General features: G+C 34.2%; 2 protein-coding genes across 4 annotated transcripts in view; one reads left to right on the forward strand and one right to left on the reverse strand.

Annotated features, from left to right (window-relative positions):
- The window catches only part of LOC114330701 (targeting protein for Xklp2 homolog), a 95,414-nt gene extending 91,399 nt beyond the window's left edge, over nucleotides 1-4,015 (reverse strand). Inside the window, exon 1 of the mRNA XM_050644057.1 lies at nucleotides 3,839-4,015. Within this exon, the coding sequence (XP_050500014.1) occupies nucleotides 3,839-3,932 (94 nt within the window). The 5' untranslated portion in view covers nucleotides 3,933-4,015. The remainder of the gene's footprint in view (nucleotides 1-3,838) is intronic.
- An 8,544-nt stretch (nucleotides 4,016-12,559) lies between these two features.
- Nucleotides 12,560-15,972, forward strand: part of LOC114330704 (ADP-ribosylation factor GTPase-activating protein 1) — a 73,839-nt gene continuing 70,426 nt past the window's right edge. For all 3 annotated transcript variants that reach the window (XM_028280118.2, XM_028280120.2, XM_028280119.2), the window contains exon 1: nucleotides 12,560-12,808. In XM_028280118.2, coding sequence (XP_028135919.1) covers nucleotides 12,749-12,808 — 60 coding nt within the window. In that variant the 5' untranslated portion in view covers nucleotides 12,560-12,748. The remainder of the gene's footprint in view (nucleotides 12,809-15,972) is intronic.

Raw genomic sequence — 15,972 nt, forward strand, 5'->3', positions numbered from 1 at the left:
TTGACCTGAAGACAAAGGAAGGGTTTTGCTACCTTTAAAACGAGACGGAAGGGGAACTTTCAGCAAATGAATTTGCCAGCATTTTAACACATTTTGTTGAATCGCAACTTCCCCTGCGGAACAATGCAACGAAGATTGTAATATTTAGTGATGGATGTAATTATCAAAACCGAAGTGCAGTTATGAGTGAGTAACGTCCTCTTACATGTGGTCGTTAAACACAAAATAACTATAGAGTAAATATCTCGAAAAGGGTCACACTCAGATGGAGTGTGACTCAATGCATGCGACCATAGAACGATATATAAAACACAGAGAAATTAATGTGCCGGCATACTACATTGACGCATGCAAAAATGCAAGGCAAAGAAGTCCATACAAAGTGATGTATTTGGATCACTCTTTTTTCAAAGACTTTACGAAACCAATGGTTTCGGTGTTCAAATCAATTCGTCCTAGTATTAGAAAAGGGGACCTTAAAGTCACAGACATCAGATGCTTGAAATATGATGCTAATGGAAAAATACACCACTAACTGTCCTTCAACGATGACTTCAAACTACTACCGTCATGTGATGATAGCAAAGAAAAGGTTGATGAAGGATTCAGAAAATCATTTACAAGAAAATGTTTATCATTTAAAAAAATCATTTACTGAAACGGAGTATTGCCAAAGACTATCACTCATTTTATGATAATTTACCCATGTAATAAAACTTTGTAATTTTTTTAAAACAAATGCAATACACGTTTTCAATGCAAATTGTACTGTCCTTATTTTATTTCTCCTATGTAGATAATATTCTGTAACATTGGGTCAAATGAAGGTAGTTAAAATTAATAGAATATTAGGTTTAAAACCACTTAACTCCCTAATTGAAAGTTTGCAAACCACGTATCTGTTAAAGTAATACCAGGTAACTCCGTAACTAAATCTGGAAAAACTCCTAACTACAATAAAGAATTATATTAGGTATAGGTATTTATATAAAGAAAATATCCTACTGATATTGGAATGATACAGTTAAACTTGGATAATTCGAATCTCAGGGGACCGTTAAAAAAATTCGAATTATCCAAAAATTCAAATTAAAAATACATCCACAAAAAAACAAAGATATGCTACAACAATATTTTCAAACGATAAAAATAAACAATAGTTGACCATTTTTATCGCTTGTAAATGTTATCTTTCATATTCTTGTCCGAATTATGTCAACCGAAAAAAATTGGTCAACAAAATTCGGCCAAGAATACCAATTAAAACATTTACAAGTTATAAAAAATAGTCAATTATTGCAGATTTCTATCATTTGCAGGTGTTCTCATTGGTATTTTCGGCCAAATCTTGGTCGATAAAAATTGCCCAGTAAGAACGCTTCAATAAAACAATAAAACATTTTGTCTCAAAAAATTTATTAAAAATAGGAATATTTGTTACAATTATTTAAAAAAGACAGACTAATTTTTTCCAAAGAAATCCGAAATTTTTAGCTGTTTTTTAGAATTTAGCTTCTCGGTTATTACATAAGTTTCTAAGATGTTTAACTGAAAATAGAGTCATTTACGTCTTTCTTACTTTCAAAGTACCGTCTAAGTTGCGTAATATGGTTTCTTGCTTCGACCGCACTCAGAACATGTATTTCCTCCGCAACAGATGATGCGTCGTCTTCATCACTCTCTTGTTTTTCATCATTGTCTTTAAGCACTTCAGAGATGATCTCTGCATCGGATATTTCACCACATACTGCAACATCTTCATCCACGTTGACAAAGTCTTCATAAGAGATAGCAGGATCAGAAATGACGTCCCCCCAGCAGTCAACTGAAAGCATCTCGTCTGTTAAAGTGTCGTCTGCATTTTCCTCCCTTTTTATGAAACCAGCTTTTCAGAGGAATTGGTCGAAAGAAATATTCATGGCTCTGAAACCTTCGTCAATGGACTGGCTTATCAGCAGATCAATTGTTACATGCCGCACAAGATCGAGAACGATATCGGCAAATTGTTATGGAAGCTACCTACGCCTAAAAATTTGGGCACGGTACTTAAAGAAGAAGAAGCTTTTCTAAAACAGTGTTTTATGGTTTCGGGTGTTATCTTTGTCCCAAGCTTTCTTACACATTCGAGAGGCTTGAAGAATGTCTAACTTTATTTTAAGTGAGTCAGAATCTTCTGTCAATATATTTTCAACCAAAAACCGTCTGTAAAAATGCTTAAGATTTTTTATGATGCCTTGATCCATAGGCTGGAGAACTGAAGTCGTGTTGGCAGGAAAAAAAATAACTTTTACATTGTCCATCAGTGGGATAGTGTTGTGTGCCGTACAGTTGTCGATAAACAAAATAACTTTTCTTTTTTCTTTTATGAACTTTTTGTCTAAATTTCTCGAAAAGATCGCTGGTCATCCATGCTCTTGCGCTGCTCACTGATCCGTCCATGTTTGCACCAATTAGGAGAGTGACTATTTCTTTGCTTAATTTTCCTCCGTGACATTTTTTGTTTTTAAAAGCCCTTGTTTTGTCAGGAGTGCATTTAAAAGAAAGACCCGTCTCATCAACATTGAAGATATCTCTTTCATCTACATCCTGAATCATCTCCTCCAATTTTTTTCCATTGGTTGGCTTCTTGCTGATTAACGGCCCCGCTTTCTCCACAAATGGATTTAAATGAAATTTTGTTGCGTTCTTTGAAGCCGTCAAGCCACCCTGTACTCGCCTTAAAATTGTTTTTCCCCATTTCTATGGAAAATTGTTCAGCTTTGCTTCTTATAAGGGGCCACTCACTGGAATCTTCTTATCCCTGGCTTGTTTGAACCATTTTAAAACACAACTGTCTAAATTTGGATTGTCTGGCTCCCGTAACCTTTTTCGATCATTACTATAAATAAATAAATAAATAAATTACTGCACTCACTTTCGCTGTTGAGAATTTTTTCTTTATTCTTCAGGTAGGTGTATAATGTGTTAGGAGGAATTCCAAACTCCTTGGCAATCTCAGATTTTTTCTTCGTCCCCTTTTCTACTTCTTTAATTGCCGCTATTTTTTCCAATAAGGTCAAAGTTTTGTATGTTCGAAGTTTACCTTGCGACGACATCTTCACTCAAAACGTACAAATATAGACGTGAGTGATTTGCGGTGATTGCAACGCCAACGCATCTCAACTGAAGGGGCGTGCCAGGTAGAAGGCGGGTGCATGGGGGGAGAATTTAGGTGCCGCCAGGTACTGGTACAATGTACAATGGCCTTGAATGGCTCGAAACAAGTGGCACGTTAGGACAGGAAAGAATACTACCCTTTTCGCGGAAATGTCCATCATGAAATTGGCATTTTTAGCTTCTAGAAAAGTTCGAATTATCCAAAATATAATTCGAATTATCCACGACTTTTTACCATTACTTGTATAGGAAATTCTAGGGACCAGAATAAAAATTCGAATTAAAGAAGATTTCGAATTAGAGAAGTTCGAATTAAGCAGGTTCCACTGTATTTATATTGGTGTTTTTAAAAACATAAAGTCAGTAAGGCCTACTTTTTCAAAGTTATTTAGTTTTTTGTTGCTCCTACATTATTGCTCCTATTGCTAATGTGAGTTACGTGGTTTGTTAATTAGGCAGTCCAAATAAAGAATTTGAATATAAGTTATGTATACTATCCATATTAATTCCATAGCAATGAAAAATTGTATTCCACATGCAAACTCTGTTATCTACAAGCAAAATATCGTTCTCTTAAATAGAGAAATAACGTAATACTTTTTTATTAAGGCAATGTAGCAAATATTTGAATTATCAGTAAACGATTTCCCTATACTATGATGATAAAAGAAGATATTGTTACCGAAATAAGCATCAAAAGTGCCTCGAGAATAATCCATATCTTTATTAAAATCTATAAATTGTGGTGCATTAATAAAATCAAAACTTTCAGCCATATTTCAATTGGTAAAATTCAAGTCTTTTTTCAACGGTCAGCGAGTAAAATACACTTTCTTTAAGTTTCAAACAACTGTCACTAGTGTCACTTAATGACTTACTGACAGCAACTGACAGGGGACAGACAAAGACAACGATCTGTGTAGTTTGTGATTTGACTTTGACATGACAGCTGGAGCACAGCTGTGGCCAGAGACATGTAAAGAGAATAGACTTGGCTAGGGATGTGCCACTCAATGCATCGAGGTGTAACGCCGACATAGGATTGAGTGGTCTAGCCATCTTTGTCAGTCACATGCGCGGGATCGTTTGGTTAAAAGAGATAGATAGACCACCGATCGACTGTTTCCATGCTGTTTCCGCGTTAAGGCGGCGCCAGATATGCGGTATTTGGCAAATACCATAGCCACCTTTACTTTACAAGCCATGAAGAGAAAAAGGCAACGTCGCAATTGATGACGTCCGACTTTCGGACTACCGCTTTCGAAACTACGATTTTAAAGTACAAATTCTGGTAAAATGTATAGTATTCTTTGAGTCGAACAAAAAAATATTATTAATTAGAAGTTTGTACAAAATTAAATTAAAAGTAATTCCTTGTAAGTAACGTTTATTATAAAAAAAAACCAATAAAAATATAAATGGGATTCATTTTTTTTAATCCTAAGAAAACTAATAAGTATCTTTCAAAAATTTAAACGCAGAATGAAATATTATGTTAGGACCGAGGGCCGAAAGTCCCTGAAAACTTTTATGTTTATTTTAATAAGTTACAGGGGTAAAAAACTAAGAAAATTTAGTGTGATTTTTAGTTTCAAATATGTCATTCAAAAAAACTTTTTATTGATTCTAAGGGACTTTTGGCCCTCGGTAATAAAGTAATCTTTCATTCTGCTTTTAAATTTTTCAAAAATACATATTAGTTTTCTCAGGATTCGAAAGAAATGATTACATTTAAAATATATTGAAAATTTTGACAGGCGTCAAAATTTTGCATTTTGTTCCTTTCCCCTTAAAGTTTGTCACACTTATTTAGAAACACCCTGAATTGATAAAGAACAAATCTAGTTGTTAAAGTACCTACCTAACTTTTTTATTATCCAACATAAGCGAATTAATCAAAAAAACAGAATGTTATTAAGAAAACCGGAGTCTATAGTTTTGTTTTAATTTCAGTATTTTATAAATGCCCGGTACACAATAAAAATTTAACTGGTTAGCAACAATATTATTACAGCGGTATTGTTAAAGAATTAGGCTATAACATATTAAAAAAATCACTTAAATCGGCCAACAAGTTTAGGAAATATAAGACATTGGGTGCATTCAGCAGACGCAATCGCTAACTAATCGATTAGTAATCGATTTGTGATTTACATGCTGAATGCCACAATTTATGTGGCATTCAGCAGAAAATCACTAATCGATTAGTTAGCGATTGCGTCTGCTGAATGCACCCATTAAAAATGACAAAATTTTTAAGTGGACGGATTTCTATATGCACGCAAGTTTATATAAAAATATATTATATTGAACTAAAATCATCTTAATAACATACCTTTTAATGTTCTTTGTAATTTTGGAGCACGAAATATTGTCAAATGTTTTAGTTTCTCTGTAAATAGGGTGAATATTATTTAAAAACAAATGAGAACTGTCAGAATTAATCGGTCTACCAATAGATGTTGCCAAGTTGTTTCAACTTCATGGCTTGTTAACACATTCGCGGACACGCTGTCATTTTATACACGTATTCTTATGGAATAAAAATGACTTCATTTGCAGTCATGACCGCGAATGTTTTAAGTAAAGGTGGCTATGCAAATACCAAACAAATGCTTGCTATTTGTCTATTAGTGTGGAGGGGTTGCTTCCTATTTGGCATTAACCAATTTTAGTGCGTGTCGAATATTTGTCGTGTTCCCGTACGTTGTCGGTCTTTCCAACACTTCAAAGTAAACAAATATTCGCCGTGGTGAATCTCGAATATGTGGTGCAAGGTGCTTGTCATTTAACGAACACTTTCATGAGCACTCAAATATTTGATGTTTAGCAAGCACTTGTTCACTATTTGCCAAATACCGCATATCTGGCGCCGCCTTTACGCTTTTTGGGGAGTATGCCGGGTCGAGTCTAGGCTTTAATATGTCAATGGCTGTGGCACAGCTACTTTTATTAAACTTGTTACACACGCTTTCTACAATGTACAGTGTTTCATAAAGGCACAATTCCATAGGGCTTTTCATTCACAGTCATTTGTTTCGAGCTTCTGTCATATGTCGTTATGTCGTATAATCCGTGTACAGTCCGTCCCAGTCCGTCTAATTTACTTAAGGCCGCGTCCCACCATCAAATAATTTGATCAAACTGGTTTGAGCAAACTGAAAGTGACAGTTAGTGACGTCACATCCTGAGTGTTCATTGTGGATAATAATGAAAAAATTTTATTTTAAATAAAGTACAAACAAGTTAAGGCCGCGTCTCACCATCAAATAATTTGATCAAACAGTTTGAGCAAACTTGACGTACTTGAGGAAGTACGTCAAAGTGACGTCACAATTGCAGTTTTTTGAAATTCTAAAAATCTGTGCTCTCACTATCAGTCTAGTTTGATCAAATTTTTTGTATTGAGTTGTCTAACTTGTTTGTACTTTATTTAAAATTAAAATTTTTCATTATTATCCACAATGAACACTCAGGATGTGACGTCACTAACTGTCACTTTGTGTCACTAACTGTCAAGTTTGATCAAATTATTTGATGGTGGGACGCGGCCTTTAGACTAGTTTGATCAAATTTTTTGTATTGAGTTGTCTAACTTGTTTGTACTTTATTTAAAATTAAAATTTTTCATTATTATCCACAATGAACACTCAGGATGTTACGTCACTAAAGGCCGCGTCTCACCATCAAATAATTTGATCAAACAGTTTGAGCAAACTTGACGTACTTGAGGAAGTACGTCAAAGTGACGTCACAATTGCAGTTTTTTTGAAATTCTACAAATCTGTGCTCTCACTATCAGTCTAGTTTGATCAAATTTTTTGTATTGAGTTGTCTAACTTGTTTGTACTTTATTTAAAATTAAAATTTTTCATTATTATCCACAATGAACACTCAGGATGTGACGTCATTAACTGTCACTTTCAGTTTGCTCAAACCAGTTTGATCAAATTATTTGATCGTGGGACGCGGCCTTAACTGTCACTTTCAAACCAGTTTGATCAAATTATTTGATGGTGGGACGCGGTCTTTAGACAACTCAATACAAAAATTTGATCAAACTAGACTGATAGTGAGAGCACAGATTTTTAGAATTTCAAAAAAACTGCAATTGTGACGTCACTTTGACGTACTTCCGGAGTTTGCTCAAACTGTTTGATCAAATTATTTGATGGTGAGACGCGGCCTTTACCGTTCCACATTCTACGCCAGAGATCTAGTTGACAATAGGTTTGTTCCAACATGAACTTTTGGACGGTCCAGAAACCGTCACGAAACTACTTGTACCGTTTGTTGTGCGCATGTTCGTAATTGTTTCGCCCAGTTATCGTCCCATGACGGTAATCATATATTTGTAATTTTATTGGTGACAGCTTGTGTGCTTTTAGTCGATCAAAGGCTCAAAAACTTTAAAGAATTAAGTCCTAGTGCGCAAGTCAGTCCAACCAGCACATTATAGGTTTGTTCCAACACGACCGAGAACCGTCACGAAACGGTAACGCTTCTGCGCAGTAAACAAAATCCGTTCCAACAAAAATATGATCGTCATCGGATCGTCCTTCCCACTGTTCCAACAAGAATTGTGATCTTTCGGTGACGGTTTCGTGATGATCATTTCAGTAATCGGGCAAATGCATAATGTGCTGGTTGGACTGACTTGCGCACTAGGATTTAATTCTTTAAAGTTTTTGAGCCTTTGATCGACTAAAAGCACACAAGCTGTCACCAACAAAAATGACAAATATATGATTACCGTCATGGGACGATAACTGGGCGATACAATTACGAACATGCGCACAACAAACGGTACAAGTAGTTTCGTGACGGTTTCTGGACCGTCCAAAAGTTCATGTTGGAACAAACCTTATGCATTTGCCCGATTACTGAAATGATCATCACGAAACCGTCACCGAAAGATCACAATTCTTGTTGGAACAGTGGGAAGGACGATCCGATGACGATCATATTTTTGTTGGAACGGATTTTGTTTACTGCGCAGGAGCATTACCGTTTCGTGACGGTTCTCGGTCGTGTTGGAACAAACCTGTAGTTGCCAAAGTATAAAAAAATTCTGAATCCATTTTAAATCAAGTAGATCACATAATTATTGTAAACGTGGATTATACAACAAAACAAATTAATATTCAATGTAAATAAGTAAAAACTTAAGAAATAGAGAACAAGAAATAAGTTATAATCTTTTAAGATTTGCGTGCAAGCGTTTTTGCACTGCATTGTTAATATAAAAAACGGCTCCGAACTCTTGGCATGTAGCCGTAGGTTTCTTTGTATGTCTACAATAACAACTAAAAAAGTTTTCAGATACCTCGATTATTCCAAGTCGTGATAAAATTAGGTGAAATTTATATTTTTATAATAGAGGATCTTTTTATAGTAAAGTAAATAATAAAAACAGTAAATATAATAAAACAGATACTTATAGTAAAGAATATAAACAAATATGAAGTGTCATCACCGCAACTGTCAAATAAATGTTACCAATTTATGCCAAAATGTCACCTTCAGTTACAGTTCAGTGTGTTTCGAACAAATATGCTTCGTAAAAACGCTTTATAATCCATTTCTACAAATTAAATGAAAAATATTATTGTGTATTTCTTTAGGTTAACATATAATAGAAATCTTCAAGTATTATTTCTACGCGTATATAATAAAATATGTCTAGTGGCTGTAATTCCAGTGTACTCGGCAAAGTGATTCTAAAAAAGAACACACCTACCGCCTAAATATTTCGTGTTGGTATCATGCGACGTCACAGGCTATGACGCGGATGACGTGCAACGGTCAGTAAATTAGACGAAGTATATATTAATATTATACAGTGAGCACGTAAAGGTTGGAATAAATTCATTTTCTCGAGAACGGACAATTTTGGAAAAAAATGCCGAAACAGGTCAATTTTTATTTTTAAATTGCGACTTTTTGGCATATGTATCATACTAGTGACGTCACAATAGGGGTAGTGTTATAGCTCATTTGAAAGGTAATTCAATTCTCTATTCAGTAATATAAAAATTAATAGAATTATTTATACAGGGTGTCCAAAAAAATTTTTAATTAAATTTATTGACATAAAAAGAAGAATGTGTGTAATTTATTTAACTCAAAATACATTTTACTGCTATCAGAAAAAAGGAAATAATGTTTATTTGACAAATAAATATTGTTTTTGCCTAAATTCAATATTAAAGCCGCCACCCACATTCCTCTTGATAGTTTGAACCATGATACTATAAATAACAAGATAATATACTGCACATCCGGAATTCGTGACGTAAAGGCCGCGTCTCACCATCAAATAATTTGATCAAACAGTTTGAGCAAACTTGACGTACTTGAGGAAGTACGTCAAAGTGACGTCACAATTGCAGTTTTTTTGAAATTCTACAAATCTGTGCTCTCACTATCAGTCTAGTTTGATCAAATTTTTTGTATTGAGTTGTCTAACTTGTTTGTACTTTATTTAAAATTAAAATTTTTCATTATTATCCACAATGAACACTCAGGATGTGACGTCACTAACTGTCACTTTCAGTTTGCTCAAACCAGTTTGATCAAATTATTTGATCGTGGGACGCGGCCTTAATTGGAGACCGGCAAGTTCGTAATGGTTCGTAATCATTCGTAATGTCCGATTAGTTTGAATTGTTCGCGGTTGTAAGCTAAGTGTATTTTATATTTTATTTTTGACACTAAATTTTTTTGGAATACATTGAAGTTTAATGTTATTTAGCTAATTGAATAATTTCATCACAAAATGCATACAAATCCCATTTAACTTTAACAAGAATTCAAATTCAACTTCCGGTCTCCAGTTACGTAATCATGCGCGAACTCGGACGTATTTGCGCAAACGGGAAGATACTATCTCGTTATTTATAGTATCATGGTTTGAACATTTAATTTAAGCGAAAAGCAATGATTATTTTTCAAATAAACATTTTTTTCTGTTTTCTGAGAGCAGTAAAATGTATTTTTGACTGAAAAATTATATGCATTCTTCTTTTTGTTTATAAATTTAGTTTAAAAAAAAATTTTTTTTTGGACACCTTGTACAAATAATTATGTAAATCTTTATATTACTGAATATAGAAATAAATTACCTTTCAAATGAGCTATCACACGACCCATATCACGCCCAGATGGGTGACGTCACTGGTATGATATATACGCCAAAAAGGTTGTAATTTAAAAATAAAAATTGACCTGTTTCAGGATTTTTTTCCAAAATCGTATATTCTCGAGAAAATGAATTTATTCCAACACTACGTGCTCACTGTATACAGATTATTCAACAAGTTTGTTCCAACACGACCGAAAACCATCACGAAACGGTAACGCTCTTGCGCAGTAAACAAAATCCGTTCCAACAAAAATATGATCGTCATTGGATCGTCCTTCCCACTGTTCCAACAAGAATTGTGATCTTTTAGTGACGGTTTCGTGATGATCATTTCAGTAATCGGGAAATAGGGTTTTTCATTGATTGTCATTTGTTTCGAGCTTTTGTCATGTGTCACATAATATTAATATATCTACGACATACGTCTTTAGCTTTTATCATTGCATATACCAACAACAATATACATATTGATAGATAAATCAGTTATCAGTCAAGTCAGGTAACCGTTCCAACATCGGTTTCCAAATTACCGTCATGGGACGATAACTGGGCGATACAATTACGAACATGCGCACAACAAACAGTACAAGTAGTTTCGTGACGGTTTCTGGACCGTCCAAAAGTTTATGTTGGAACAAACCAGTCACAGCAGAACCCCACTGTGGGGGTGTGATGTGGGAGGGAGGGGATGTGACATGAGGTGAAGTAGATGGGATCTGGTAATACTATATTATTTATCTATGGGATCGCTTTCACGGGCTAAATGGGGAAGGAAATATTTTTTTTTTTTTTTTTTTTTGTAAGCATTTATTAGCAATCATAATTACATATTATATAAGCTAATTTGATAACAAGTACAATAACATATATCAATGTATTATTGTACACTAAAATGGCGTTATGAGGTACATCACCCAGCGGTTTCACCTCAGTTTCAGCGAAGATCTATGGGCCATAATCTTCGCAATCTTCTATTGTTTAGTGGCTGCAGTAATGGTAATATTAATTGGTTGGGGTGGTCTTCCAATTTCTCGTGATGTCTGTTGGCTCTTTCTTGAATTACTGTGCTGACTAACGGGATGTTTAGGTCTGTATGAAGGGTTTGGTTGGAAATGTACCACGGGGCATTTGCGATGGTGCGTAGAATTTTTGATTGAGTTCTTTGGATAATTTTTGTGTTTGATTTGCTGGCACAACTCCATAGTTCTATACCGTACGTCCATATAGGTTTGATGAGGAAGGAAATATGGCGGAACAACTCTTTAGCAGTATATTCTGTTCTATATAAAGTATATAATTATAAAATTGTATTATATTATATAAATATATATATAATTAATAATTTTAATAATTAATTAACAACATATATTCCACGTATAACATAAAAAACCTGCCCGCCGCCATATTGCCTTTCCCAAAAGTGTCAAATCAAGTGGTCCCATTTAGTAAACACGAGAGCATCTCTTATGTCATATCCCATCTCTCCCACATCACTGGAACAAACCTATGGCTCCAGTACACGTTGGGCCAACTAGTTGGCCAATGAGTTGGGCCAAGTAAGAACAGTGAATACATGGTGATTACACGTTGGTGGAGTTATCAGTCTGCATTAACCTTTCTTGGTGGATAAACTAAAAACAAACTCTGATTATGGATATGGATGTGGAGACTGTAGCAGCCGCCGCAATTAATTTGTACAACGCGTTCAATGCTTATAGAAAAGTGTACCAAACAAGAGTGATTAAACACAATGGCGCAAACGACGGTGATTTTACACCGAAAAAAGTATTCACATTAAAACACAACCTTAAAATTAAAAATTAATACTTGTAAACAGATCAGTATTGTGAGAAGAGAAAACAAATATTTTTAACTCAATTACAACAACGTGTTCATAACCAAACAGCTGTTTGGCAGATCGCGCAAGTCCCAAAAATCCTTTGATTTGTGCACCAAATACCGACAAAATTCGGTTTGTAGACCAACGCTGACCGCCAATCGCAAACTCATGCCAAGTGGTCCTGTACACGTTGGTTCAACTCCTTGGCCGCCCAACGTGTACTAGCCTTGTACTAGCCCCATTCATATGACAAAAGCTCGAAACAAATGACAATCGATGAAAAGCCCTATTGAAGCAACACCACAGTAAATCTGACAACTCTGGTTGTCTCTCTGTTATTCTGTGACCTCTGTGACGAGTCGTATGTCAAACACATGATCACGATGACACAGAACATCACCTATGTCATGAACATCACTAATCTCGCTCTCGCTCAATCTTTTTAATTGTGTCAAGTTAACATCTTTTGACACGTAGGAAATAATTTCCTCTCGGATATCAAGTAGATCCATATTTTGTAACATATTTACATTTGTATTATATTAGGATAGTTATTAAACATTTATGAAGTTTTATTTATAAATATTCCAACAAATAGTTTCAATATAATGGCAAGTCCAAGAACAAGACGTGTTTTACAAGAATTAAAACCCAGTAATGAAAACGATGTAAGTAAACTTTATTATTCAACAAAAAATATTAAGCACAGTGATATTTGTGAAAAGTTAAACTTTAGAGATATAATTGACTACCATATGATAAGTTTTGGTAAAGTAGAATAGGAACATAATTTTTACTTCATTCCAATGTTCTACTTTTACTTTTACTTACATACTAATAATAATGTGATAGTCTGTTCTTTATTAAGGTTTATGTACTTACTGTATATTCCTTACAAAATTCGATGTTTTGAATATTGTATTTTTGTACAATTTTATTGTTTATTTTAAATTAAATTATTTTAAAATTAAATTAATTGAAAAACAAAAAGGAAAAGGCAGTTTCTGTTTTTATTTGATTCAGAGTTGGACCACCCAAATGAATTTAGTTTGCAGAGTATACTAGTCCTTCTGAAGTCCTTAGTTTGTTTTTTAAGATTTAATTTATTTTTCTCTATTATAAATGCCTCATTGCTTGCTGTTGTATTTTTCTTCTTTCCATATTTTCTTTTTACCCCAATCTTGTGTGGCACTTTTGCTTCAAAATCTTGTTTACAGCTCCTAGTTATTTGTTTGAATCATTCTTGTGTGTTTACTAAAATAACCTTACAATAAACTTGTGGGCAACTTACTTTAGTAAACACACAATAACTCTTGAACCGTCTGTACACAACCCGTTCTCTGTACACAACCCGGTAGTTGTGGCTGTAGTTTATGGCTCTGTTCCAAAGGTATTATACCTCCAATTAATATTTATTTCCATATAATATGCCATAATTCATTGGATAGGAAGAGGACATTGTTAGTCAATATCTCAGAATCAGCAGATTTTTACGTGATCTAAGATTTGCTGATGACATACCTAGTACTCATAAGCAACAATACAGAAGAACAATCTACATGCTGAAGGAGCTTAAACATGAATCTGAAAAAGTCTGTTTAAAAATGAACTTGAATAAAGACCAAAGTGATGACTAATCAAGATATCACAGTTGACTTAGATGGAAGTGAGATCAAAATTGTTGAAGAGTATATATCATCGGCTTACTGCCAAAACCAACCAACTCCATTTTAAAAGTTTTGGGAAATCTATCTTTTAAACTTTAATTTGAAATTGAAAATCGACTGAATTTAAAAAAATTATTTAATAACAGAAAAATATTTTATCATATTTTATCATAAAATATTTTATCCTGTTATTTTTACTTTTTGACTTGCTTTATTGTCGTAGTGTTTATTGTATCTTATTGTATTTTACGTATATTTGTAATATTTTGTTAGTTCTTCATATCTTCTGTAATGTTCTATTGCAATGAGCTTTGCTCGTAAATATATATAAATAAATAAATAAATATTTTTCAATTATTAAATCATTATTTAAATTCAGACGATTTTTCATTTCAAATTAAAGTTTAAAAGGTAGATTTCTCAAAACTTTTAAAAATGGAGTTGGTTGGTTTTGGCAGTAAGCCGACGATATATAGTCCGTCCGCTATAACTTTTCCCATGCGGTATGATTCATTTTCAATCAAATTAAGTCAAAACATAAATTGAAACGAACGTCGATGTGTATATATATTTTGTATACTGTATACTATATACTACACACATCGGCGTACGTCTCACTTACTGTTTTGACTTAATTTGATTGAAAATGAATCGTACCGCATGGGAAAAGTTATAGCGGACGGACTATACCTAGGTCACATGATCAAACTAATCAAACAGAATCAAATGGCAGAAATAACTAGAAGAATCTGAATGACTTGGACAGCAGTAAAGACAGAGAAATATAGTGAAAGAGCTGGTAAAAGACGTGAAGAAAAAGAGCTGGAAGGAATTCGGTGACGAATTGAACAAAGGTTTTGGGAGTGATAATAGTTTTGGAATAAAATAAGTAGCATGAAGGGAACAAAAAGGAAACAAATAAAAGGAATTAGAAATGAGCGAATTGAATTGAAAACAAACATATAAGACATACCTACTAACCATATGGAATAAGCACTACAAAGAAAAATTCGTGGCAAGGAACCAACAAAATGAGGAGAGAGGACAGCAAGAAAGAGAAGAGGATAGGGACAATCGAATAGACGAAATTAATATCAAAGATATGGAAGAAGGATTAGCAAGAGTAAAGATTGGAAAAGGGGGGGTGCCGATGACATAGATTGGAAAATTTTGGCTACTGGGAATAATGAGGGAAGCATGGAGAACAGAAACAATACCGAAAGACTGTTAAGAAAATTTGGACATCCTGGATATTAAAGCACCCTAATATGTCTGTGTAGATATTGGGCAATGAATCCGACCCGGTCCTACCGTCACATGTAACACCGTTGCCGTATCCTCTATTTTTTCATACTATCACGTTACAATTTTTTGTGATATTATATTTGTGTGTGAAATGAATCATTTTTGTGTATTTTAGGTATGTTCTAATATGTTATGTATATATAGGTTTTTACTTGATTATTTTAAATCATTGTGACGTTTAACTTGCTAGAAACCTTGTAATATTGTGTACCTAATGTGTTAAAAGCAGAGCCGGCCCGAGGGCCGTGCGAGCCGTGCGCCCGCACAGGGCGCCAAGGGTTTGGGGCGAATGTGCCCCCTCCCCAAAAAAAATTAAAATGCGATAAATTATTTAACTTATGTCAATTTTTTAAGCCAATTATTCATTCATTTATGATGAATTAGTAATATTTCAGAAAGCCTTAGTAAGTTTTATTTTATTGTAGACAAATAATTTCCATGTTGAGAATCATTCAGGAGGTCTACAATTTCTTCTCAGGATCACCACATCGTTGGGATGTTCTGAAACAACACGTAACAAACTTGATCCTGAAACCTTTGAGTGAGACTAGATGGGAGACTCGAATTAATGCGGTTGTGCCACTGAAATATCAGCTTGGGGAAGTCTATGACGCGCTTTTTGAATGTAGTCAAGACCAAAAAAGGCTAGACGCATATGCAAGAAATACAGCTACAAGTTTAGCCAAAAAGTTGAAATATTTCCGATTCATCTACTGCTTAGTAACGTGGCATATGATTTTGTTTAAGATAAACCTCATAAGCAAGAAACTTAAAGAGGTTGACATGGACATAGCAAACTCTCTTGCTTTGATTTCTTCAACGTAGCAATTTTTTTAAGAAACGAGGATTTATGCAAGATT

The sequence above is a fragment of the Diabrotica virgifera genome, chromosome 2 (assembly GCF_917563875.1).
Source record: "Diabrotica virgifera virgifera chromosome 2, PGI_DIABVI_V3a".
In the NCBI taxonomy this organism is placed as follows: domain Eukaryota; kingdom Metazoa; phylum Arthropoda; class Insecta; order Coleoptera; family Chrysomelidae; genus Diabrotica; species Diabrotica virgifera.